Source organism: Salvelinus namaycush, chromosome 16 (assembly GCF_016432855.1).
Source record: "Salvelinus namaycush isolate Seneca chromosome 16, SaNama_1.0, whole genome shotgun sequence".
In the NCBI taxonomy this organism is placed as follows: Eukaryota; Metazoa; Chordata; class Actinopteri; order Salmoniformes; family Salmonidae; genus Salvelinus; species Salvelinus namaycush.
This window is the reverse complement of record NC_052322.1, coordinates 13305010-13329679: the sequence shown is the minus strand read 5'-3', so window position 1 is coordinate 13329679 and position 24670 is coordinate 13305010. Positions and strand designations below refer to the sequence as shown.

General features: G+C 44.4%; 2 protein-coding genes across 3 annotated transcripts; one reads left to right on the top strand and one right to left on the bottom strand.

Moving 5' to 3' along the window:
* Positions 1-285: 285 nt before the first annotated feature.
* On the bottom strand, positions 286-19724 carry smc1a (structural maintenance of chromosomes 1A). 2 transcript variants are annotated; one of them, XM_039010495.1, is made up of 23 exons: positions 19437-19724; positions 16768-16956; positions 16395-16507; positions 15034-15237; positions 14566-14804; positions 14093-14351; positions 13721-13861; positions 13411-13593; positions 13023-13130; positions 12421-12606; positions 12077-12256; positions 10060-10206; positions 8642-8779; positions 8170-8393; positions 7114-7255; positions 6694-6839; positions 6275-6428; positions 3911-4021; positions 3513-3669; positions 3220-3374; positions 2784-3005; positions 2374-2481; positions 286-2155 (listed from the first exon to the last, which is right to left on the bottom strand). In XM_039010495.1, exons 2-23 carry the CDS (start codon positions 16940-16942, stop codon positions 2075-2077), a joined length of 3573 nt encoding a protein of 1190 aa, XP_038866423.1. In that variant the 5' UTR covers positions 16943-16956; positions 19437-19724; the 3' UTR covers positions 286-2074. The 2 variants fall into 2 exon arrangements, with proteins under 2 accessions (XP_038866423.1, XP_038866421.1); XM_039010493.1 differs by lacking the exon at positions 19437-19724 and adding an exon at positions 18259-18624.
* Positions 19047-24567, top strand: ribc1 (RIB43A domain with coiled-coils 1). Its single transcript, XM_039010496.1, has 7 exons — positions 19047-19245; positions 19354-19577; positions 19980-20094; positions 20355-20473; positions 23358-23600; positions 23908-24074; positions 24303-24567. The coding sequence occupies exons 1-7, from the start codon at positions 19047-19049 to the stop codon at positions 24382-24384; spliced, it is 1149 nt and encodes a 382-aa protein (XP_038866424.1). The 3' UTR covers positions 24385-24567.
* The last annotated feature ends 103 nt before the right edge of the window (positions 24568-24670 follow it).

The following is a 24670-nucleotide window of genomic DNA, read 5'->3' as shown; positions in this document are numbered from 1 at the left end:
TAGAGGGAGCCTCAGGGAAAGACATGTCAAATTTGAATAATCACTCCTTTATACTAGTGCTGGGAGAAAACTGAGGCAATACTTTGACATGTCAAAGCATACGTACGTACACTGATGTACACTCCAGTCACCCTTATGGACCGGAAAGTCCTGCCTCAAAACACACATACCCACGGGATGAATAAGTTATAACACACAAATATCTACAAAACACAGACCGAACACTAAACTTAAAGTTATGAAAGAGTTCAACCTTACTTCTACCACAAATACACAATTAGAAAACAAGTTAAAATAGTATATTTTATTAACTAAAAAGACTCAAAGTCAATGGAATAAACATGTCTTATGCAAAACTGACCCTTAAAATGGATAATTACATTTCCCATTGGCCATGGACAGATTTAAAAAGAGGCAGGGGGATACTTTTAAAGCAGACTCCATCCCCAAGTCAATAGGGGTAAACTCATAAACCTTCTTCACCTTTATAAATTGACCCTCGCTTTAGTGATACAATTCATAAAGATTGGATAAGAACATGCACCTGACGTAATATTACCAACAATAAAGAATTGCTTTTCATCATTCTGGTCTTAGAATGTCATGTTACATGTTCCAGTATGCAGGAATACTGCATGTTCCAGGTATCTTCCAACAGGGTTTTCTGGAAAATCAGGAAATTTGGGGAAAGGCTCAGAGCCTGTCTGGTAAAACTAAAAGGTGGCTTGGTAGCCTCGATCTAAACTGAATTGTTTCGTTTCACTTCACGTTTATTTTAGGGTTGCACCACTCACAGTCGTGCTCACGCATGGTAACGAAAACGTTATTTAGGCCCCAAGGTCCTACTTGTCTCACGTCTCCCCTTCAACTAAATCAAACTCCACAGTTTCGCCATCTCCAACACCGCGATGGTATTTCCTATGGGCCGTTTAACTTCATGGTTGTCTGGTGTACAAAGACGTCTTCTCATGTGTCATTCCTGTTGGTGAATCCAACCGTGGCCATTACTGACTTAATCTTGCCAAAAGGTAGAGAAATAATAACCATAGCTGACATTGAGCCACATCTTGAAGAAAGTGAAACAACCAGAAAATTCAGTTTGGATACAGGCTAGTTAGACATGGGGATTTAAAATGCTCAGATGACATCTGACTGGGAATGAAGTGGCCACCTAATGGGACCTACGGGTCTTCCAATCTGACACAATTCAGACAAAAAGTTAAAAATTGCACAATAAGTGAAAAAACAGCAAAAAAACAGGCTGAACACAAAGGAGAAAAAAGCAGAATTTCAGATACTTACATTACATAGACCAGTGAAATAACAGAAAGCAAGAATTTGAAGAAAGGGAAAGAGATTAGTAGAAAACATTTATGAGACAAAAAAAAAAAAAAAAACATAAATGGTTACATGTAATACATTATCATTGTCAGCAGGTTTCTACCGTCTGAGGAACAAAGCCTGATACAAATACACAAATTGTCAACAAGGCATGATTTCCAAATCATTTTACAATTTTTCTAAGCCTCATATAACCTTGTCCTGAAATACAATACTCATATGGTTCCAAATTAACCAAATTAAAAGATTCAATTGTATAAATGCATATTATATTCAAGGTGAAACTTTCAAGAAATAACAACTTTCAGCTGCTGTAATTTGTCTCACCCCATCCATTCAGAAAAAGCACAAATTTTCTAATCCTAATATACTCCAAAAATACAGAAATGATTTTTAAAAACATGATAGCAAACAACATCTATTAGCTAATGGATGTTTGATCCACGATACAACCAACACACTACAGAACACATTATTAGCTACATTTGCCATCCATAGACACGAGCCATGTGTCATTCATTAGCCAGAAAAAGGTAGGGACTCGCTGGACTTGTCCAATAAGAAACACACATTTCTGTTCTCAGTTACAAAATGGATTCAAAACATTTTCGGTTGCCTGCACTAATGAATATGACCCTGGTTCAGTTGGTTAACCAGAACGTCAAAATGCCAATGAGTTAAAAGGTATGCCTGTCGTTTATCTCCTCTGTGCGATGTCCTACTTGTTGGGGTTCTACTCGTTGGGGTTGGGGTTGGCGTCAGGGTACACAGACAGGTCAAAGGTCAGCACTTTGCTGATGACGCAATCTCCTTGCTGTGGGGGGGGGGGGGGAAGAGTGACCCTGTCAGTTTTGCCCTCATTTCAGAAAACAGTTAGCATACATAGCTACATTCATTCTATTATCTAAAATGTGAGAGAAAAATGTCAAGACATTCTTATAGTAATGTTTTTATGTAAAAGCGAAGCATTACAAGGATTTATGGATAGGTGTGTTGCATGTTATGTGTGTGTGTGTTTTGTTGCGTCTGTACCTCTGGATAGACCCCGATGAGAGAGTCAGCCTTGGTGTAGAACTCTTCCTTTAGAGAGATCACTATGGCCTGAGTGTTCACTGACTGGTCTTTGATGTAGTTGGCCACCTGCATTGACAGACAGTATTAGACATAACAGCATGGTCATGACATAACAGCATGGTCATGACATAACAAGGAGTGATGTCGTTAGTCATCTGGATAACGTGGATCGACAACACATTAGACATCTCCAACCTATCCCTACTAGTGCACTACTTTAAAATGAGTGCACTTACATCAAGAATAGGGTGCCATTTTAGACTGATGGTGGTTATAGCGAGACTTTAGCACAACGACATCGTAAACACATATGGGTATTTCATGACATTAATAACGATAGTTCATGCAGCATGGTTTTGGACGCAGACCTTGCCAATGTTGGTGTTGTCCAGAGCAGCATCAATCTCATCCAGGACGAAGAATGGGGCCGGCTTGTAGCTGTGTATGGCGAACAGCAGAGCCAGGGCGGCTACAGTCTTCTCCCCTCCAGAGAGGTTGTCCATGGGTCTGAACCGCTTACCAGGGGCAACACAGTTATAGTTGATCCCATCCAGGTAAGGCTCCTCTGGGTTCTCCGGCCCAAGGAAGGCCTGGGATGAAGGAACACACCAACACACAGACAAACGTTTTGTTCAAATCGAAAGGGGTGCAGTCAAACAGACCATTGATTTCATATGGGATGACCCCTATGTTAATGCAAATACCACATAATACAGTTTGTAGCTAGTTTTACTTGGTGGAATACATTTCAGACTGTTTGCGTATGGTACAGTACTAATATGGAGTATTGCTGAGGGACAGTACCTGGGCAGAGCTGTTGCGTGACAGGGCTTTATAGATCTCATCGATGTTGGTGGATACAGCCTCAAAACAGGCGTTGAAGCGGTCAAACCTCTCCTTCTTGATCTGCTCAAACGCCTGCTTGGCCTTCTTGGCTCGCTTACGGGCCGCCTCAAACTCTAGAACACAGAATAGAGCATGAACACATTACACAAATGAAGACACATCCTTTCCTGTTTCGGTAACATTTGATACATTCGCCAAGAGAGACGGTAAGTTAGTCCATGTCTTCAGACTCATTCATCTCTCCTCCTTACCGTCGCTGGTCTCCTGGAACTTGTCCCTGACAGACTCTAGTTTCTCCATGGCCTTCATGTTGGGTGCGCTGATTCTCTGCAGTATGGACTGCTGCTCGTTGAGACGTTGCTGCAGTGTGTGCATCTCTGCCTTGATCTCATCCTCCGCCAGCGCGTCCTGAGAAAGACCAGACAAATGTTAGGCGACTCATATCCTCGGACTCACACTACATTTCAAACTCATCGCTGGGTATTGAAATCATGGCTGAAACAGACAATTTTACATGTACAAAGAGAGAGACAGTCTATGGGGGAGATGAACTCCGTCCCATTTCTGCACACGTCTCCCAAAGTATGCACTTGCACACTCTCAGACATAGCCTTAGTATGCAGGGTTCACGCACGGGTGTACTTCTTACCTTGAGGTCTTCAGACAGGATGCTGTAGTCTATCTCTATGAGAGCCTCTTTAGCCAGGACAGTACTGGACGTTCTCTGACTGCTGCTAGACTCCTCCTGCTGGGTGCTCCCCTACACAGAGAAATAAAAAGACAATTACTTAACACATTGGACAGGAAAAAAAAGAGAAAAAAAAGCTACCTAGAATGCTATTTGGCCCTAAACAGACCACTGTAGACTGATCCAAACTTAAGGAAAGCTTTGACTGTGTACAGACTCAGTGAGCATAGCCTTGCTATTGGGGAAGGCCGTCTTAGGCTACGTGCACACTGCCTACAAAAGGAGGTGGAAACTGAGCTGCACTTCCTAACCTCCTGCCAAATGTTTGACCATAGAGACACATACAGTGGGGAGAACAAGTATTTGATAACCTGCAAAATCGGCAGTGTTTCCTACTTACAAAGCATGTAGAGGTCTGTAATTTTTATCATAGGTACACTTCAACTGTGAGAGACGGAATCTAAAACAAAAATACAGAAAATCACATTGTATGATTTTTAAGTAATTAATTTGCATTTTATTGCATGACATAAGTATTTGATACATCAGAAAAGCAGAACTTAATATTTGGTACAGAAACCTTTGTTTGCAATTACAGAGATCATACATTTCCTGTAGTTCTTGACCAGGTTTGCACACACTGCAGCAGGGATTTTGGCCCACTCCTCCATACAGACCTTCTCCAGATCCTTCAGGTTTCGGGGCTGTCGCTGGGCAATACGGACTTTCAGCTCCCTCCAACGATTTTCTATTGGGTTCAGGTCTGGAGACTGGCTAGGCCACTCCAGGACCTTGAGATGCTTCTTACGGAGCCACTCCTTAGTTGCCCTGGCTGTGTGTTTCGGGTCGTTGTCATGCTGGAAGACCTAGCCACGACCCATCTTCAATGCTCTTACTGAGGGAAGGAGGTTGTTGGCCAAGATCTCACGATACATGGCCCCATCCATCCTCCCCTCAATACGGTGCAGTCGTCCTGTCCCCTTTGCATCCCCAAAGAATGATGTTTCCACCTCCATGCTTCACGGTTGGGATGGTGTTCTTGGGGTTGTACTCATCCTTCTTCTTCCTCCAAACACGGCGAGTGGAGTTTAGACCAAAAAGCTCTATTTTTGTCTCATCAGACCACATGACCATCTCCCATTCCTCCTCTGGATCATCCAGATGGTCATTGGCAAACTTCAGACGGGCCTGGACATGCGCTGGCTTGAGCAGGGGGACCTTGCGTGCACTGCAGGATTTTAATCCATGACGGCGTAGTGTGTTACTAATGGTTTTCTTTGAGACTGTGGTCCCAGCTCTCTTCAGGTCATTGACCAGGTCCTGCCGTGTAGTTCTGGGCTGATCCCTCACCTTCCTCATGATCATTGATGCCCCACAAGGTGAGATCTTGCACGGAGCCCCAGACCGAGGGTGATTGACCGTCATCTTCAACTTCTAATAATTGCGCCAACAGTTGTTGCCTTCTCACCAAGCTGCTTGCCTATTGTCCTATAGCCCATCCCAGCCTTGTGCAGGTCCACAATTTTATCCCTGATGTCCTTACACAGCTCTCTGGTCTTGGCCATTGTGGAGAGGTTGGAGTCTGTTTGATTGAGTGTGTGGACAGGTGACTTTTATACAGGTAACGAGTTCAAACAGGTGCAGTTAATACAGGTAATGAGTGGAGAACAGGAGGGCTTCTTAAAGAAAAACTAACAGGTCTGTGAGAGCCAGAATTCTTACTGGTTGGTAGGTGATCAAATACTTGTCATGCAATAAAATGCAAATGAATTACTTAAAAATCATACAATGTGATTTTCGTTTTAGATTCCGTCTCTCACAGTTGAAGTGTACCTATGATAAAAAATTAGACCTCTACATGCTTTGTAAATAGGAAAACCTGCAAAATCGGCAGCGTATCAAATACTTGTTCTCCCCACTGTATTTCCCTCAGATTACACAGACCCACAAAGAATTCGAAACAAACCCAATTTTGATAAACTCCCATATCAGCAGCAAGATCTGTGACCTGATGCCATAAGGGCAACCAGTGAAGAACACCATTGTAAATACAACCCATTTATTTTCCCTTTTGTACTTTAACTACTTGCACATAATATGACATTTGAAATGTCTTTATTTTTTTTGTGAGTGTAATGTTTTTTTTATTGTTTATTATCTATTTCACTTGCTTTGGCAATGTAAACATGTCTTTCCCGTGGAGAGAGCGAGCATGTCAGAGAGAGGGAGAATGTCAGAGAGAGGGAGAATGTCAGAGAGAGAGAAAAAGGGAGGTAGAAAGCTGGACAAAGAGAGAGTGGGAGAGAAAGACAGTGTGTGAAGTACCTCTCCCTGGCCGATGTCGTCCATGGTCCCAGAGCGTAGCGGCAGTCTGATGTCCTGCATCTTACAGGCCTGCAGCAGGTTGTGGCGGTCGCTGCGTTTCTGCTCCAGCTTGGTCTCGATGGCCGTCACTTCCTTCTGCAGCTGGGTCAGCTCCCTGAGGGAATAACACACATCGGTCAAACAATACCGCCGCAAACTGCAACGCTACAAAACTAGTAACCATCTTTCTGGGTCAGCTCCCTAAGGTAAACACAAACACACAATTGTTGAACACAAACTAAATGGCAATGCTACAAATGGTTATTTCTTTTTTTAAACACATACAAGAATAATGTAGTAAGAAATACCTGCCTTTCAGAAATGGGAAGAAAAAGAGGATGAGAGTTTGTGCGCGCACGTGTCTATGGTTTGAGACTCACTTGTTGGCGCCTCCCAGCTTCTTGCGTATCTCCTCCATGTTGTGGTTCTTGTCGTTGACCTCGGACTTCTTGGTGAGGTGCTGGTTCTTCAGGTCCTGCAGCTGGGCCATGGTCTCGTCGATGATCTTCATGTGGCGGTGCTCCTCCTGGGAAAGAGACAGAAAAACAGTTCAAAAACATCCAATCTCACCTAACAAAGAGAGTACACATTTGATTAACGCCATCGGTCTCAGAATTTAGGCTACGTGCCGAGTCTCCTCCCTTCACCCGAGACGTGCACACTCCTCGTCATGGATATAAAAGCTTTGGATTGGTGGACGGGTGGTTGGACGGAGTTTCCGCCATTGTTAAATCCATTGAGTGGGAGTGTGCAACTGCACATTTCAAGACTTAGTTCGGTTTATGTTAATCTCTCTTTACCTTCTTGAGTCGCTCTATCTCCGCCTCGTCCTTCTTGACGGTCTGCTCCCACATCATGACCTTCTCCTTGTCCTCTTTCAGCTGGTTTTTCTCATAGTCCAGCTGGATGCCCAGACGAGTCTTCTGGGTTTCAAACTCCAGCCTAAAGGTCACACAGACACAAAATGGATGCCGTTAGGTTAACACACTCAAAGAAACCGTCACTCTCAAGGTCCCTCCCCTCCGACCTTTGCGTTTTAAGAAACAGGTGAGAGGAATCAAAGGAAGATGAATTGAGGAAGAGCCTAAGAGACAGACAAAATGGCTGACTACAGCGCACAGAAACAGGTTCACATTGACAATGCCTATTCCCCCTCAGGAGACTGAAAAGATTTGGCATGGGTCCTCATCCTCAAAAAGTTCTACAGCTGCACCATCAAAAGGATCCTGACTGTTTGCATCACCGCCTGGTATGGCAACTGCTCGGCCTCCGACCGCAAGGCACTACAGAGTGTAGTGCGTACGACACAGTACATCACTGGGGCCAATCTTCCTGCCATCCAGGACCCCTATACCAGGCGGTGTCAGAGGAAGGCCTTAAAAATGACCAAAGACTCCAGCCACCCTAGTCATAGACTGTTCTCTCTGCTACTGCACAGCAAGCGGTACCTGAGCGCCAAGTCTAGGTCCAAAAGGCTTAACAGCTAATCGTACTATTTGCATTGACACCCCCCCCCCCCTTTATTTTTACAGTGCTGCTACTCGCTGTTTATTATCTACGCATAGTCATTTTACCCCTACCTACATGTACATATTACCTCAACTAACCTGTACCGTACCCCTGCACATTGACTCAGTACCGGTACCCCCTGTATATTGCCTTATTTTATTGTTGCTCTTTTATTTATTTTTTAACTTTAGTTTATTTTGTAAATATTTTCTTAACCAACAGTGCAGTTCAAGAAGAGTTAAGGGCTTGTAAGTAAGCATTTCACGGTAAGGGCTACACTTGTTGTATTTGGCGCATGTGACAAATAAAGTTTGATTTGACATTGACACAACGGAGGAGTGACTTACCGTTTCTTGGCGATCTCGTTCTGCCTCTTCACCTTCTCCTCCTCGAACTCTCTGATGTTCCTGACCCCAATCTCCTTACAGAACTCGATAAACACCTCATCTTCCACAACGTTCATCCGGTCTCTCAAATTATTGACCTCCTTTTCACGGGATTGGATGATCCTCTTGATGTCGTTGATGCGAGGGCCGAAGTTAGCCAGCTCACTCTCCAGCTTGGATTTCTCCTACAGGGGATGGGAAAAGGACTTCAAGCTAGTCTAATGAAATCACAACAGTGTGTCTACGGGGTTCTAGAAACCCTACTGACACACACATTGTGCAGTAGAAACCTCTATTGATGACTTTAAATAAATCATTATAAATCACCACATCACATAAAAAAGCCACATGCAGCTCCAGAGCCACAGGTTTCAGATCCTTCGTTTAGGGCTACCGCAAAACGAACGGACACCGTGTTGCTACACGTCCATACCTGCATGTTGAGGGAGAGGTGTCGGGTCTTGGTCTGCTCCAGGTCGCTCTGGGAGTATTTGAGTCTCATCTGGAGGCCGTGGGCCTGAGACTGAACCTGGCGCAGCTCTGCCTCCTTCCTCTTAGCCTTCATTTGCTCCTACACCCAGAGAGAGAGAGAGAGATGCCCCATTGTTATTGTAGTCCTGTTCCTTTCAGAGATGCATCATTGTTATCGCAGTGCTTGTGTTCCGTTATCAGCCGTGACAACATTCTAATAGATACATTAGGCTGCTTATCCAACTGCAGCTTGATAACGTCTAAGTAAAATAGGTTTCTACGGTACTTAAGTTTCATATTAATATATGTTAGAAGTATGGTAATGTTATGAGCAATATTCCCTCTAAGCCACGCAGAAGAAATATCAGCCCGTGTAGAGAAGCACGAGATTAAAACTCCAGAAAGTTGAGTGAAGTTCAGTTAACACTATCAACGTTTCCCTTTACCGTGGGAATTGTGATCGAATCAACACAATATTATCCACTTTCAATTCAACATACCGAGAGACAAAAACGAATTATGCCAGACTTAATATAATAACTGTGTGTTTACAGCATGAGTAGTCATGAGTAGATGAGCTTGTTTGGTTTTTTAGATCAAAGCGAGCGCCACATGTGCACATTTGTTCATATCCGTTAATAGTTAGTGAGTTATTAGCCCAATTATAGATCAGTCAGCAAGGGGGGATTGTTTGCTTCCTACAAGAGCACAATGTGTATTTCTAGAAATCTTTGAAAAGCAAGTCAGGTAAAGAGCTTTTTTTGTCTTAAAGGGGCAGTGTTATATTTTGAGACAGCGAGTAGCATAATTTGTCTGATTCTCTGTAATTATGGTATGGGAATAATGACACATTGTATATTTTGTAAAGTGGTATCTTACAAACACAACAACCTTTTCAGTCACCACCTTGTCTGAAGGACAAGTGGATAAACAGGTTAATGTCAAGCCCTGCATTTTTTTTCACATTGGCTGCTACTGTAGGCTGAATGATAGAACTGCTATTTCCATGTTAAAATGTTATGGGATGCATTTCTCCATTGTTTTTGATGGTAGGCCACTCTGGTAGACCTACATTATTATAAAATAGTCACAGTAGCCTGCTTGACCAGTGGTAAAACGAACTTAAAGCAGGTACACCCTCAGTGTTCACAGTAAACGCGCCGGAAGTCACACCAAATTTTCAATGTTCAAGTTTGTGATCAACAGACCTGAAATTTGCCCAGTGCCGGGAAAAAACTGAGGGAAGATTGGTTATGAGGTAGGATGCTCCAAATCACAATGGGATGCGTGACTAGTTTACCTTGAGTGCCATAACATGTTATGATGATGGTGATGATGCTGACGATGCTCAAGACCCCAGTGGCCAGAGTGACTGTTTACCTTGAGTTCCTCAGTGAGTTTCTCCTTCTTGTCCTTGAGTTTGTCCACAGCCTTCTCATCCCAGCGCCTGGCCTTAGCCTTCAGATCACTAGCACCCCCAGAGATCACACCGGACTTCTGGAACAGAGTACCGTCCAGGGCCACTGTCTGGAGAGGGAGGTAGAGGGAAAGAGAGGAGTGCACGGATGAAGGGAGAGAGGGGTGGAAAGTAATTTGCACATCTTTCACTCAAGGTGTGTACCTTGTGTCTGTACGCAGTGTTTTCTACTAGCGCCTTGTTTTTCCACTTAAATTAACTACTTTTCAATTCGCTAGTCAGAAGAAGAAAAAAAAAGTCTGCTGAGCACTCTCCCGCTACAATGAACGATATGCATCTTCTAGCAATCTATTGATAGGATAGGCGCCTGTCAGTCACAAACTGAGCGATGACAGGGAAACATTGCTAGTTTGACAGTCTGCCGTCTGTCCCGCCTCTCGGTACCTGGGTGTGTGTGTGTGTGCTATGGTTGCAGTCTAATTTCTTTACGCGGGGAGCGAGAGCATGAATTTGCACGTCCCATATAATGTGGTAACGACGAGTCTAAATCGACTTAGTCCATTGTTTTCTGACACCATTTATTTTCTTTAGCGTGCAGGGTCCGACATTAACGACGGCCCGGGGACAAACATGTGCCGGGCCAAGCTAAACGTTCTCACCCGTTGCGTCAGCCTCATTGCTTTTTCATTTAAAAAACATTATATAGCCTAGGCCTATTGGTTGTATGAATTTGGAATCTATCGTCCCACAAGTGTCCCAGAGTTTGGTTGGAATAGCCTCGTTCTTTTTCGCACAAAACGACAAAGCTGACCAATAGAATAGGTCAACTGTCCTACCATGGGGGATAGTAGATTGACAGACTAGTGATTTTGCTGTTCATTGCCCGTATTGTTGGCTGAGGAAAGCAAATGTGGACAGTTATTCTAACGTCTTCAAATGCGCAGCGGAATTTGGCAAGGACGCGCGCCGTTGCGTCAAGTTGCATGTTTGGTCAAGATGAATTACCCTGATCTAAATGTGATTTGTCATTCTGAGCACCGTAGTTGGACACCCTAATCAGGTTACAATGCATATGGATCCAGTAAACAGAAACCCTGTATAGTACAGCAGCTGATGAAACTAACCCTGTAAAAGTACGAAAAAAATGTGGTGTTTTTTCCTGATAGTTGATGGTAGAAAATACAATCTAGAAGAAAAAGAAAGGCACACCTATTTAGGCGAGGTGCTGGCTAGCGGAGTAGAAAACTTTAAAATAAAGGAGAGCCGCACACTCTAGGAGCTCAGATGCAAAAATGTTATATCCAACTTTTCGACAGCCAAGCTATCTTCATCAGGGTATAATCACAAGCACTGCGGCATGACTCGTTTATATAGTGTCAAAAGACACACAGGTGTCTGTAATCATGGCCAAGAGTGGCCTAATATCATTGGTTAATTCTCAAATAGTAAAAATGGCATACAAAGAACAGCATACAAAAAACAAATGGATAGCATACGATCATAGATTCATTTTAGACTACACAAGCTTACAAACAATTACAATGGCAAAGTCACAATAATCACAAGAATGGCTTCAGATCAAAGTCTACGTTGAGACCAAAGGGAGCAAGGGTCTTTAAGTTAAGGATCCAGGCAGTCTCTCGTTTTAACAATAAATTCTCAAGGTCACCCACTCTCCTAGGGAGAGTGACATGTTCGATGCCAATATAACGCAGAGACGAAATCGAGTGGCCTGCCTCCAAAAGGTGGGCCGCAACTGGGTAAGTCAAGTTTTTGCACCTAATGGTGCTACGATGCTCTGAGATACGAAAATACAATCTAGCATTAGAATGTACCAGAGGCCAACAAAATAGAGAATTTCATTTCCGGGGAAAGATTGGCTGGCTACTTGTTCTATTTGGCTGGCTACTTACTCCATGTGCTTGTTGAAAACACTACGGTGTGTGTGTATGCATCAGTGTGCGTGCGTTGTCCTCCTACCTTGTGTCTGTAGGGTCCTCCAAAGGCGATGCGTCGAGCGTCCTCTACGTTCTCACAGACCAGTGCGTTACCACATGCGTACTGCAGGGCCTTCTTAATGTGAGGCGGCTCGTAGCGAATCACATCGATCACTAGCTTGGCTCCACGCAGCTCACGCAGCTTCTCATCTGTAGGCTTCACCTGGAGACACACAGAGACACGGACAGTTAAGACTGACACAAGCACAGAGCTGTAGACCAATAGACCGGACTGATACAGGTCTGTGTTCACATGGACATAATGCCATTGTGGAGTCCCATGTAAGTGACCAGTCCCGTTAAACTTAAATCTTCCCCAGTGTGTACCTCCAGATAGTCGAGGGGCAGGAAGGTCTCCGGCTCTCCTCTCTGCTCCTTGATGTACTGGATGCAGTCTCTGCCGGTCTTCTCCGAGTCCACAATGATGGCGTCCATGTTCTTGCCCAGCACCTTGGTCACAGCGATCTGAAACTTCTTCTGAGTGGGCTGACACAGGTCGATCAGACGGCCGTACTGCAGGGAAGAGGGAGAGCGCGTTGGAATGTGTCAACCATTCCACAGTCACGTCAATATTCTGAGAGAAGAAACATGTCTAGAACACAGGAACAGTGAGCAGTTGCGGGGAGAGTAAAACAGAGAAGGAAGAGGGCATCCCAGTGACAAGCATAGATAGCTTACTCTGTGGTTGTCCTATTGCTTACAGTGCCTCCTGCCACAGATCCGGGATAGAGTTCGATGCTCTCCATAATCTCTGCTTTGTCTGGTAGCCTCTAGCCTTTACAACGAACTGTGTGCTAACTATGCTAGCTGCAGCCTCCAGTTATTTTAGCACAGATCCAGCGCAGAATGTCTTAATACTCTGTGGTTGCCCTATGCCAACTGACATTCCCCAGACCAAACTCTTTATCTGTAGGTGCCCGCTGTCTTACCACAGATCCGGGATACAGTCTCTTGATGCTCTCCATGATCTCTGCTTTGCGTGCCTGCCTGCTGTTCTCCTGTCTGTCAATCCTGGCGTCGCCCAGCTGCTCCATCACCTAGGGAACAGAGATAAGATGTCAGTCAAATGTCCTCAGGCCATGTCGACTGATATGACATGGTCCTGGGACTTGCCATTTGCTACCAATCTACATAGCAGCAAACCCCACAGGAGACAGGCAAAACTGAAAATGAATCGTTTTTTTTCTCTTCCAGATTAGCAATTCTGATACAGTTATCATGTAATGTCAACACAAAATGTTTTAACTTTCCCAGTGCGTTTCAGAATCAACCAATAGCTTGGATTGGTGGATTGACTGACAGATAGTGTTCCAGTACCTGGTTGAGTTCCAGGTTGATCTCGTCGATCCTCTTCTTGGCCCCCTCTACCTCCTCAGTCAGCTCCTCCTCCATTCTCTTCTGTTCATCCAAAGACTGCTTGCTGGTGGTAATGTAGTCCTCCAGCTTCTCAATACGCTTCTGGTTCTCCTCTATCTCACGGATCTTCTGCTTGATCTTGGCCTGCAGATGTAACATATTAATAACGGTAATCTCTCTTTGGTCAGTCACCTTTTCTGTTGCGCGACCTTTTTACATTGCGTGCCCCGACGAGCACAACCCGGTATTCCGTATCATCCTCATCCTTTACCTCAGTCTCCACTTTCTTCCTTTCCTCAAGGTCGAGCCGGTCCTGGTCGGCCTTCTGGTCTCTGTTGAACTTCTCCAGCTCCTGGGCCAGAGTGGCCGCCCGCTTACTGGCCTCCTCCTTCAGGCGGTGGTAGGCCTTCACCTGGGGAGAGCGGGAGGGAGGTGGTGAGTATTAAATATTCACCTACATATTTGAGAGATAGTAAGTCTGGCTAACCTGGGAAATGAACCACCGACCTTCCCACACGTCCCTCACTGTGGCAACACTGCTGCCTGATAGTCCGCTGTAACCTTTCATAGGATCCCAGTCTATCTCCCTATGACCATTCATATTTAACTTAGAACACCCTCATGACCGTTCATAGGCTCCAACCTGGTTTTCCTCCAGTGTGAGGTCCTGTCCTTGGCTCTGAGCCTCCTCCTCCATGCGGTCGTCAAACTCCTGCCGGGCCATTTCCACAGCACCCTGCTCTTTCTCCAACTCATCCATGTCCCCCTTCCTCTTCTTGTACAGCTTCTGGGCGTTCTGGAGGGACTTCTTGGCTGCCTCCAGTTTTTTGATCTTGTGGGAGGTGTTCTCTTTGGCCTTGATGTACTGCGGACGCTTTTGGTTCAGTTCAGCATCCTTCTCCCTGTAGGAGGAAGAGGGAGTGGAAAAGGTTAAGATATTAAATCGTTAACTTACAAAAGGGCAACAATTCCACCTGGTCTATCAAATTCTTAGGCTCTTCTTCACGGTCTGTTCCCATTTCCCCTTGCTCCCTGCCTACGCACTTGACCTCCTCTACAGTCTGCTGGTCTCTCAATCCTCCCCAGCTCTTTCTCCCTCCCTCCATCCCCACTCACTTGATCTCTTTCTCCACTGTCTGTTGGTCTCTCATCATCCGTCCCAGCTCTTTCTTCTTCTCCTTCAGTTCCTCCTCCACGTGGTCCATCTTCTTGCGGTCCTTGTCGATCTCCTTGTTGCGGTGCGACAGCTCGCGGTTCAGCTTGTCGATCTCGGCGTCGTTGTGGTACAGCTTGAACAGCTGCATCTGGACGTGGGCCTTCACCACCTCGTCCTTCAGACGCTGGTAACGCTCAGCCTGGAGAGGGGGAGGGGGAAAGTGTGAATGATACATGAAAACTACATAGAAGGTTCGCAAATTGTGGCAATTTATTTATTTTTAAAGGTTTTTTTGTGTTGTAGGGCGAAATGGAAAAATAATGGGGTCTATCAATCTGTCTCAATATTACCTTCTACCTACAGATGGGAAGTGTGAGTGAGCTCTCGTGAGAAGAGAAGGATGCTATCAGACTGGCTGTCTTCCATACCTCCTCTTTCTCCTGCTTGGCCTCTTTGCGTTCTGCGGCGATGTTCTTCTTGCGGTGGTAGTTAAATTGTGTGTCCTCCTCAGCCTTCACCATCTCCTTCTTCCTACGGTCGTACTCCTGAGCCAGCTCCCCAGACCGGGAGATCTCCTCAAACAGAGCAGTACGCTCCTTAGGGTTCTTCATGGCTATCGACTCCACTGCACCCTGATTGGGGAATACATAGAGGTCAGAGGTTACGAACACAGTCTTACACGGGGTCAGCGAGGTCCATGGACGAACAGTCTCTACGGTTCTCTCACCAAGAGAGCTCTCATCTATATTATTCGTAGCTGTCTCTTTACCACCACAAACCGATGCTGGTACTAAGACCGCACTCAACGAGCTGTATAAGGCCATAAGCAAACAAGAAAATGTTCACCCAGAAGCAGCGCTTCTAGTGGCTGGGGACTTTAACGCAGGCAAACTTCAATCCATTTTACCTCATTTCTACGAGTTAAAAGTTATACTGCTGCATTAACGAGAGCATCCTGACCGGTTGCATCACCGCCTGGTATGGCAACTGCTCGGCATCTGACCGCAAGGCGCTAAAGAGGGTAGTGCGTACGGCCCAGTACATCACTGGGGCCAAGCTTCCTGACATCCAGGATCTCTATACCAGGCGGTATCAGAGGGAGGCACAAATAATTGTCAAAGACTCCAGTCACCCAAGTCATAGACTGTTCTCTCTGCTACCGCACTGCAAGTGGTACCGGAGCTCCAAGTCTAGGACCAAAAGGCTCCATAACAGCCTCCACCCCCAAGCCATAAGACTGCTGAACAACTAATCAAATGGCCATCCGGACTATCTACATTGACCTCTCCCCCCCTCTGTTTTTACACTGCTGCTACTCGCTGTTTATTATCTATGCATAGTCACTTTACCTCGACTATCCTGTACCCCTGCACAGTCACTCGGTACCGGTACCCCATGTATATAGCCTTGTTATTGTTACGTACATTTCTTGTATTACTTTTTTTATTTATTCGATTTTTTTTACTTTAGTTTATTTAGTAAATATTTTATCAACTATTTCTTGAACTGCATTGTTGGTTAAGGGCTTGTAAGTAAGCATTTCACTGTAAGGTCTACAATTGTTGTATTTGGCGCATGTGACAAATAACATTTGATTATATTCGCTTTTAAGGAAGCACATATTCTGCTCAAATATGCTAATTGTTTGCATGTGCGTATGTAGTGTACATTTTTTATGAAGAAAGATCAATAAAATCTGTCTACTTACACAAAAAAATATGTCGATATATATATTTTTTGGAAGGGACTATTACCGTGTGTGTATGTTACTGTTTGCATCAGTTCTCACCTGGAAGACAAGGAAGTTCCTGGCCTTGATGAGGATTCCTAGTTTCTCCAGCTCCTCGCTGTACTCTGCCAGATTCACCACCTTACTGTTGATACGGTACTCTGACGACGAGCCTGACACACAGAGAAGATTTGTGATAGTTATGGCTATCCGACAAGACATCAGAATACCAAGGGTCTGTCCAAAATGGCACCCAATTCCCTGTATAGTGCACTACTTTTGACCAGGACCCATCAAAAGTAATGCACTATGTAGGGATTTGAGTGCCACTTCAGACTCAGCACAACACCACAAATTGGACTAGCAGACATTAAGGGAAGCATCACAGCCACACAGTTTATCACATCTGGATGTGGAGACAGCTGTGGCATACCAATGATGATTCTGGTGAAGGTGCGCTCTTCCCCACTGTCCTCATGGTACACCATGCTCACAAAGGCTCTGTTGGCTGCCGGCTTCCCCACGGGAGCTCCGTGGATCAGGTCCTTCAGAGTCTTCACACGCAGGTTGCTGGTCTTCTCAGCCAGCACAAAGCTGATGGCGTCCATGAGGTTGGACTTGCCTGGGAGGGAGAGAATATGAATGGGAAGCAATGGAGTCAGCGAGTGAACTATTCAAGTCTTGCAAATATTGTTTACTTGGAAGAGGACGTAAACTAACTTAAGACCAGGATAAGTTGATACCTAATCAGTTGCACAACTGAATGCATTCAACAGAAATGTATCTTCCAATTGTACTCAACCCCTCTGAATCAGAGAGGTGCGGGGGCTGCCTTAAATCGACGTTGATGTGATCGGCGCCCGGGACTACATTAAACTGTTGATCTAGCTAATGTTTATTAGATCAACTACCTGCAAAGTCTCATTCAAAGTCACCCGAGGGTACGACAAAACCTATTCCCCCTCAGGAGACTGAAAAGATTTGGCATGGGTCCTCAGATCCTCAAAAGGTTTTACAGCTGCACCATCGAGAGCATCCTGACGGGTTGCATCGCTGCCTGGTATGGCAACTGCTCGGCCTACGACCGCAAGGCACTACAGAGGGTAGTGCGTACGGCCCAGTGCATCACTGGGGTCAAGCTTCCTGCCATCGAGGACCTCTATACCAGGTGGTGTCAGAGGAAGGACCTAAAAATTGTCAAAGACTCCAGCCACCCTAGTCATAGACTGTTCTGGCAAGCAGTACCTGAGCGCAAAGTCTAGGTCCAAGAGGCTCCTAAATAGCTTCTACCCCCAAGCCATAGGACTCCTGAACAGCTAATCAAATGGCTACCCAGACCCCCCCCCCCACACTCTCTGTTATTATCTATGCATAGTCACTTTAATAACTCTACCTACATGTACATATTAACTAAATTACCTCGACACCGGTGCCCCCACACATTGACTCTGTACCGGTACCCCCTGTATATATCCCCGCTATTGTTATTTACTGTTGCTCTAATCATTTGTTATTCTTATCTCTTACTTTTTTTGTTGTTGGTATTTTCTTAACTGCATTGTTGGTTAAGGGTTAAGGGCTTGTAAGTAAGCATTTCACTGTAAGGTTGTATTCGGCGCATGTGACAAATACAATTTAATTTGTCAGTGAGGGAAATGTTTATCATAGTAAAAGGTTTTGGACCCGTGGCTAGCTAGCTACAGTTAGAGCAACAACAACCAAAAGTAGCTAACATTAAATAGAAAGCAAGTGTTGTGCTGTCGTTATCGACAAAGTAACAAGTATAGCCGCCCATGCATGCATTGATGCAAATAGTCAACCCGGCTAAACTAGCATTAGCTAGCAATCTAGCTAGGACTAGCAGTACAGTAATGTTAGCATTAGCTAGATAGCCTACTTGCAATGTTGATTGGCCACTACTTACCGGATCCATTGGGTCCAATAATCGCGGTAAACTTGTGAAAGGGACCGATGATTTGCCTGCCCTTGTAAGATTTGAAGTTTTCGATCTCTATTAGTTTCAAATAACCCATTTTGATCAGATCTCTTGTGCGGAAACAGAAGAAGGAATATGTGTTGTTGTGCTAGCAGCTAATGTCGCTAATGCTAGCTAGCTTTTGAACTCAAACGAGAAACATGCAAGCAAATTGTAAACACAAAAATAAAAAGAAGCTAAAGTTGCATAATCGGTTGGTGTGCCCGGCTAACTAACTCGATTAGCTTGCAAGCTAGCTTTCAAAATGTACGACTGCAACAACAATGCGCCATTTTACAGTCCTCCTACACGATTTGAGACCTCTGAGCGCGCGCGTAAGTGAATTAGTTCTCGCGAGATGTTGCTGTTACAATGTATCCAAAGCGCCACATGCTACTGTTTATTTCTCACATTTAACAAAATAGCATTGTAATCGAATGTATTCACACTCACTGGTGTCATTATTATTACAGTGAAACTGATATGGTCAATCTTGTCATCTAGATACTTTTTTTGTTGCACATTTTGTTCACTGGTGTTGCCATGGTGATTTGTATTGTCTAAACAAAAGGAAGGAGCGAAGAAGGTGACCTTTGAATGATGATAATTGCACCTGTTTTTTGGTACGTTTCGGTAAAGTTTTCATATTATTAGGAATGTTTAATCGCCAAAGCAACAAAATCATTATCTTGTTAAACTTTTATGCCTACTATAGATACACCAAACCTAGAAGAGTCATGTATAAAGTGGATTTGCCGGTGGACAACTCCGCGGATGTGGCAGTGGAACGCCGACGGGCCGCAGAAGCTGCGCGCCAGGTTCGCATTTTCAACACCAGACACCGAGTGATGGGTTTGGATCTCAAAGCACTGGAGCAACAGGTGGTGGAGAACAAAGAACGGGAGGAGATGGCGGGTCAGCGAGAGAGGGCTTTCGGTAAGCACAAGGCAAGGGGACAAGTTTACGTTTTAGAGGAGGAACTTAGGAACAACCAAATTTGAAAGCATTTTACCATAAATTGTCTATGTGTTGTTGTTTTTTCAGACATGTTGAGAGTGACTCAAGATGAAGTGTTGATGAAACAGCAGCAGGAGGAAGAGGAGAGGAGAGCAGAGTTAAACAGAGACCTCATCCAGTACCGGGCCATCCGACAGCGGGCAGAAGACACCCGGGATGCTGATCTCAATTTTCACCGGCAGGGGGCGCTCGGGTTGTCCATTCCCATCCCAGAGTCTGAGCTGGGACCTGCTAGTATGCAAGTGTTCCAGGTATCACAGATGACACTATTATAAGCAACAAGATATCAGAGTGTTAAGGGAAATGGGGAAATATGTTGGAATGAATGAATAATGCAAATCCATATCTGACCTGGATTTTAGCACATGTTCTTTTAAAGCATTTTACTTATTTACTGATTTTGTGTTTTCATGGACATGCTGTATTGTATGTATGTATGTATGTATGTATGTATGTATGTATGTATGTATGTATGTATGTATGTATGTATGTATGTATGTGTATGTATGTATGTATGTATGTATGTATGTATGTGTGTGTGTGTGTGTGTGTGTGTGTGTATATATGTATGTATGTATGTATATATATATGTGTGTGTGTGTATGCGTGTGTGTGTCTTTTTCTTCTGCTTCTGTTTTGTATGCTGTACTCAGGGAGAAGGCATTGGGGACAATGACAAGAGGAGAGCTCAGATGGAGCAGACAGAGAGAGCACTACGAGCACAGAGAGAACAGAGTGAGAAACTGCAGAAGGAGAAGAAACTCAAAGGTGAAACAGACACAAAGCTATCATACACACTATGCACAACTGCACTGTACACACCTACACTACACATCACCCGCACAAATAACACAACACGCTCTCATATGCATAACTGCACTCTAAACAGTAGCATCTTCCATCAACGGCTCCTGAGAATACGCACTGTGACCGTGGGAGTGTATGAGTGGTGTTTGTGCAGGATGACGAGGCATTTGGATGATTTAAGGACACTATCTAAACCAAATGTGTGTGTGTGTGTGTTGCAGAGCTACTGAAAGGCAAGGAGCTGGTACAGCAGGACCTGAGGGCTGTTCAGTTAGACGCTCTGGAAGAGGAGTGTAAGAGGGCTGGCCGCATCGCTCTCAACAACTACAACCATGCTCAGGTACACACAGTCTCAAACATGCCACCAGCCAAGGATGCGCTGATGAGACTGTGAGCTGTGACATGGCATGTACTCAGCCAGTATATCTTTTTTTAATTACAAAGTTAATTGAAGACATTAAGCGATGCGTACAAACTCACTCAGGGGAGATGACAAGCACATTAGAGGCGCTAAGCAACCTGCACGGGGAGTAAACTGCTTTGCGCTCACACACGACCACACAAACTGCTTTGATGTATGCGTGGGCAGATAGTCTCCTTTCTAAAAAATATTTTGTTCCCTCGTCTCATTTGCCTTGACTGACTTGATATGAATAGATTCTCCCCAGTGCGAGGCATCATTATAAATGGTTCTGCTCACACTGGTTTTCATGTCAATGTGGTTTGTGTTCAGAGTTTTTTTAATCACTTTGGTACTATTTTCAGAAGTATGTGGTACATTTTCACAACTCTAAGCACAAAACTACAAACTGGTCACACATGTAACGGAGCCAGTTTCTCATTCAAAACCGGTCATTGTGCATTCATTTGGATTGTAAACATCTCTCACCACACAACCATTGATTCAAAATACACTGCTCAAAAAAATAAAGGGAACACTTAAACAACGCAATGTAACTCCAAGTCAATCACACTTCTGTGAAATCAAACTGTCCACTTAGGAAGCAACACTGATTGACAATAAATTTCACATGCTGTTGTGCAAATGGAATAGACAAAAGGTGGAAATTATAGGCAATTAGCAAGACACCCCCCAAAAAGGAGTGATTCTGCAGGTGGTGATCACAGACCACTTCTCAGTTCCTATGCTTCCTGGCTGATGTTTTGGTCACTTTTGAATGCTGGCGGTGCTCTCACTCTAGTGGTAGCATGAGACGGAGTCTACAACCCACACAAGTGGCTCAGGTAGTGCAGTTCATCCAGGATGGCACATCAATGCGAGCTGTGGCAAAAAGGTTTGCTGTGTCTGTCAGCGTAGTGTCCAGAGCATGGAGGCGCTACCAGGAGACAGGCCAGTACATCAGGAGACGTGGAGGAGGTAATCAAAGATGTGATCAATGAAGACATCCTCTACAGTCAATCATGCGAAGAAATATATATTTTTCAAATATATTTGCAAAAAAGGTATACTGTCTTTAATCAAGTGTAAGAAATGAAATGAACCTAATTAAATGAATGAAAATAAAACAACGTTTAGCACACATTAATTTGCATCACGCATGTCTTAAGCATTTGGCCATAAATTCTCATCCACATCACAGTGAATGTCATTGTTCATGCACCGCGGGAAAAACCTTTTGGCATGGAGAATCCAAGCTTGACATTGGTCTGCATTGATGTTGTCAGATGCCTCATCCATGGCCAGGAAAGTGGCGCGCTCATGGGGATGGCGATCGTACACCTTCCACCTTCATGCTGAATAAAATCAATAGGGATGAGGAAAGGAGAGTATAGGGGCAGGTATAGGGTCACGAATCAGGGATGGGCCCAGTACCATGCCTGAACCACCTCTGCATGGTGGAACCTGACATAGTCCCACACAATGACATGGGTGACCCCTTCACCCTGACAGGCCTGCTCAATTTCATTGAGAAACACAATAAGGTGAGCAGCGTTGTAGGATCCAAGTAATGCCCTACATCCTACCACACCATCTTCAGAGATAGCGGTGCACATGGAGATGTTTCCCCCACGTCGTCCAGGCATTTGGACGGACGCCCGTTGGCCGATGGGTTTTGGCCAGATTGAAGCCCGCTTCATCAATAAAGAGATACTTGTGATGGTTCACAGCAGCATCAAGCACAATCACCCACTAAAAATATATTTTGGTTAGTTATTTTTTACATATTGTGATATTGTGAAGTAACATGTGCATCAAATAGCAACAGTAATACAGTATATAGTGCTGTACCTGAACATACTTGGCCCGCAGTTGTTTCACCCGGTCGTTGTTTCTCTCATAAGGTACCAGGTAAATGTGTTTCATAGATACCTGGTGCCTCTTCAAAAGGCGGGCGATTGTTGGTATGCTGATGGATGCCACATTGGCAAAGGTGTCATCGTTTTCCTCAATGGCCTGCTTTATTTTGTACAGCCTTATGTCATTCCTGGCCCTCACCGTTTCCACCACGGCCCACTCCTGCTGGTCGGTCAGCACACGGCCACGGGCACCACCATGGGGTGTTCTGTCAATTATGAGAGTAGAACAGAGTATACTGTCAATACATCATACTGTAAGAATACTGTAACATGTGTTGTGAATGTACATGCATTACAATGTAATTGTAATGCCTCGGCACAATCCTGTTTCGGATCTCTACGGACAATTCCTTCAACCTCATGGCTTGGTTTTTGCTCTGACATGCACTGTCAACTGTGGGACCTTATATAAACAGGAGTTTGCCTTTCCAAATCATGTCCAATCAATTGAATTTACCACACGAGAAATCCAATCAAGTTGTAGAAACATCTCAAGGATGATCAATGGAAACAGGATGCACCTGAGCTCAATTTCAAGTCTCATAGCAAAGGGTCTGAATACTTATGTAAATAAGGTATCTGTTTTTTATTTTTAATAAATTTGCAAAACATATAAAAACCTGTTTTCGCTTTGTCATTATGGGGCATTGTGTGTAGATTGATGAGGATTATATATTTTTTAAATCAATTTTAGAGTAAGACTGTAACACAACAAAATGTGGGAAAAGTCAGGGGTTCTGAAAACGTACCGAATGCACCGTACCAGTGGTTGGGTGCAACTTCTACCTACTCCCCAGATCTTGTGACAGTGACCCTTAACTCTCTTGTCTCTTAGGAGGTCATGGAACTTTTGGTCTAACTTCTGACCCTTGAACTCTAAACCTATCTATGACCCCCACCCACAGGCTGCAGAGTGTGTAGAGAAAGAGAGGAAGGAGCGCATGAGGAAGGAGGGCGAGGAGATGGCGGAGGTGTGGCACATGGTGACATCAGACATCCTAACGGAATGTCCCAAGGCTGCAGAGAGACAAGTAGACAGAGGCCCAGTGCGCGGGCCCAGGGTGCTGACGGACAGGTGGAGGGGGATGAGCCCCGTTCAGCTGAGCGCCATCCACAGGCAGAGAGAGGAACAGCGCCTAGAGGGAAAGGTAATGATAACCTCGTGAACGACTTTAGTTTTAGTGCAAATCTTTTGCAAATTTTCCATTGACACCAATACATATTTTAAAGTCAAATCAGTTCAAAATCTGCATTCAGCTTAAAGAGAACACATTCATTCATGATTGTTGCGATTATATAAATAAGATTGCCTATCACAACCATAGAGATGAAACAATCACTATTGTTGATTGCTTATTGAAGAAGCAGTCTCATCATGAACCTCTCCTTCGGTCTTCACCCTCAGGCTTATGATCATGTTTCTCATATTTCCACAATTTTCTCAAATCATTTTAGAGGCTGAGGGAGATTGAGAGGCAGAGAGACGCTGCCTGGGACTTCCAGCGCATGGTGCAGACCCGAGAGGATGAAGAGGAGGAAAGGAAAGCGATGGAGTTGAAGAAGGAGAAGAGGATTGAGATGGACCGATACAATGAACAGCTGGCCAGAGAGCAGCGCGAACAGTAAGCACACAAACCACACTCAAGACACATCAATCTTTACATTCTTTCTTTACAGATACTGGGTGAGACACATCATGGCACATAACCACACAAACACTTTACTGTCAAAGTATAAACAGATACTATACACGGTGAAAGAATTGAAAGTCCCAGTTTTCACAAAAAAATAGACATTTTAATTGTAAAACAGACATTGACAGTGTATTTTCTCCATCTCGTCTCCACCAGTCAGCAGTTCCTGTCCAAGACGCTGTACACCAACGGACCCACGGCCCAGTACTTTACTCAGTTCAGCAGCAGCTCACGCTGAGATGACCAACACAAACTCACCGCCCAATACTGGATCTCAGATGTAGACCATATGCACAACACAACAAGCAAATTAAGTTTATGATATAGTCATACTTTACATGTTTTTTGGTCTTTTTATCCCTAAGATTTAGTCACTAGGTCAAATGTTGCAGTCTTCTGCAACTTAGCTCAGGAGCTGTATTTTAGGTATATAATGGACACCGTGACTGTCTATCTAGCTGTTATTTTATGTTTCATGCGTAGTAGGGATTCATATCTAGTTTCTCTGATCTTTTGAGGATAAA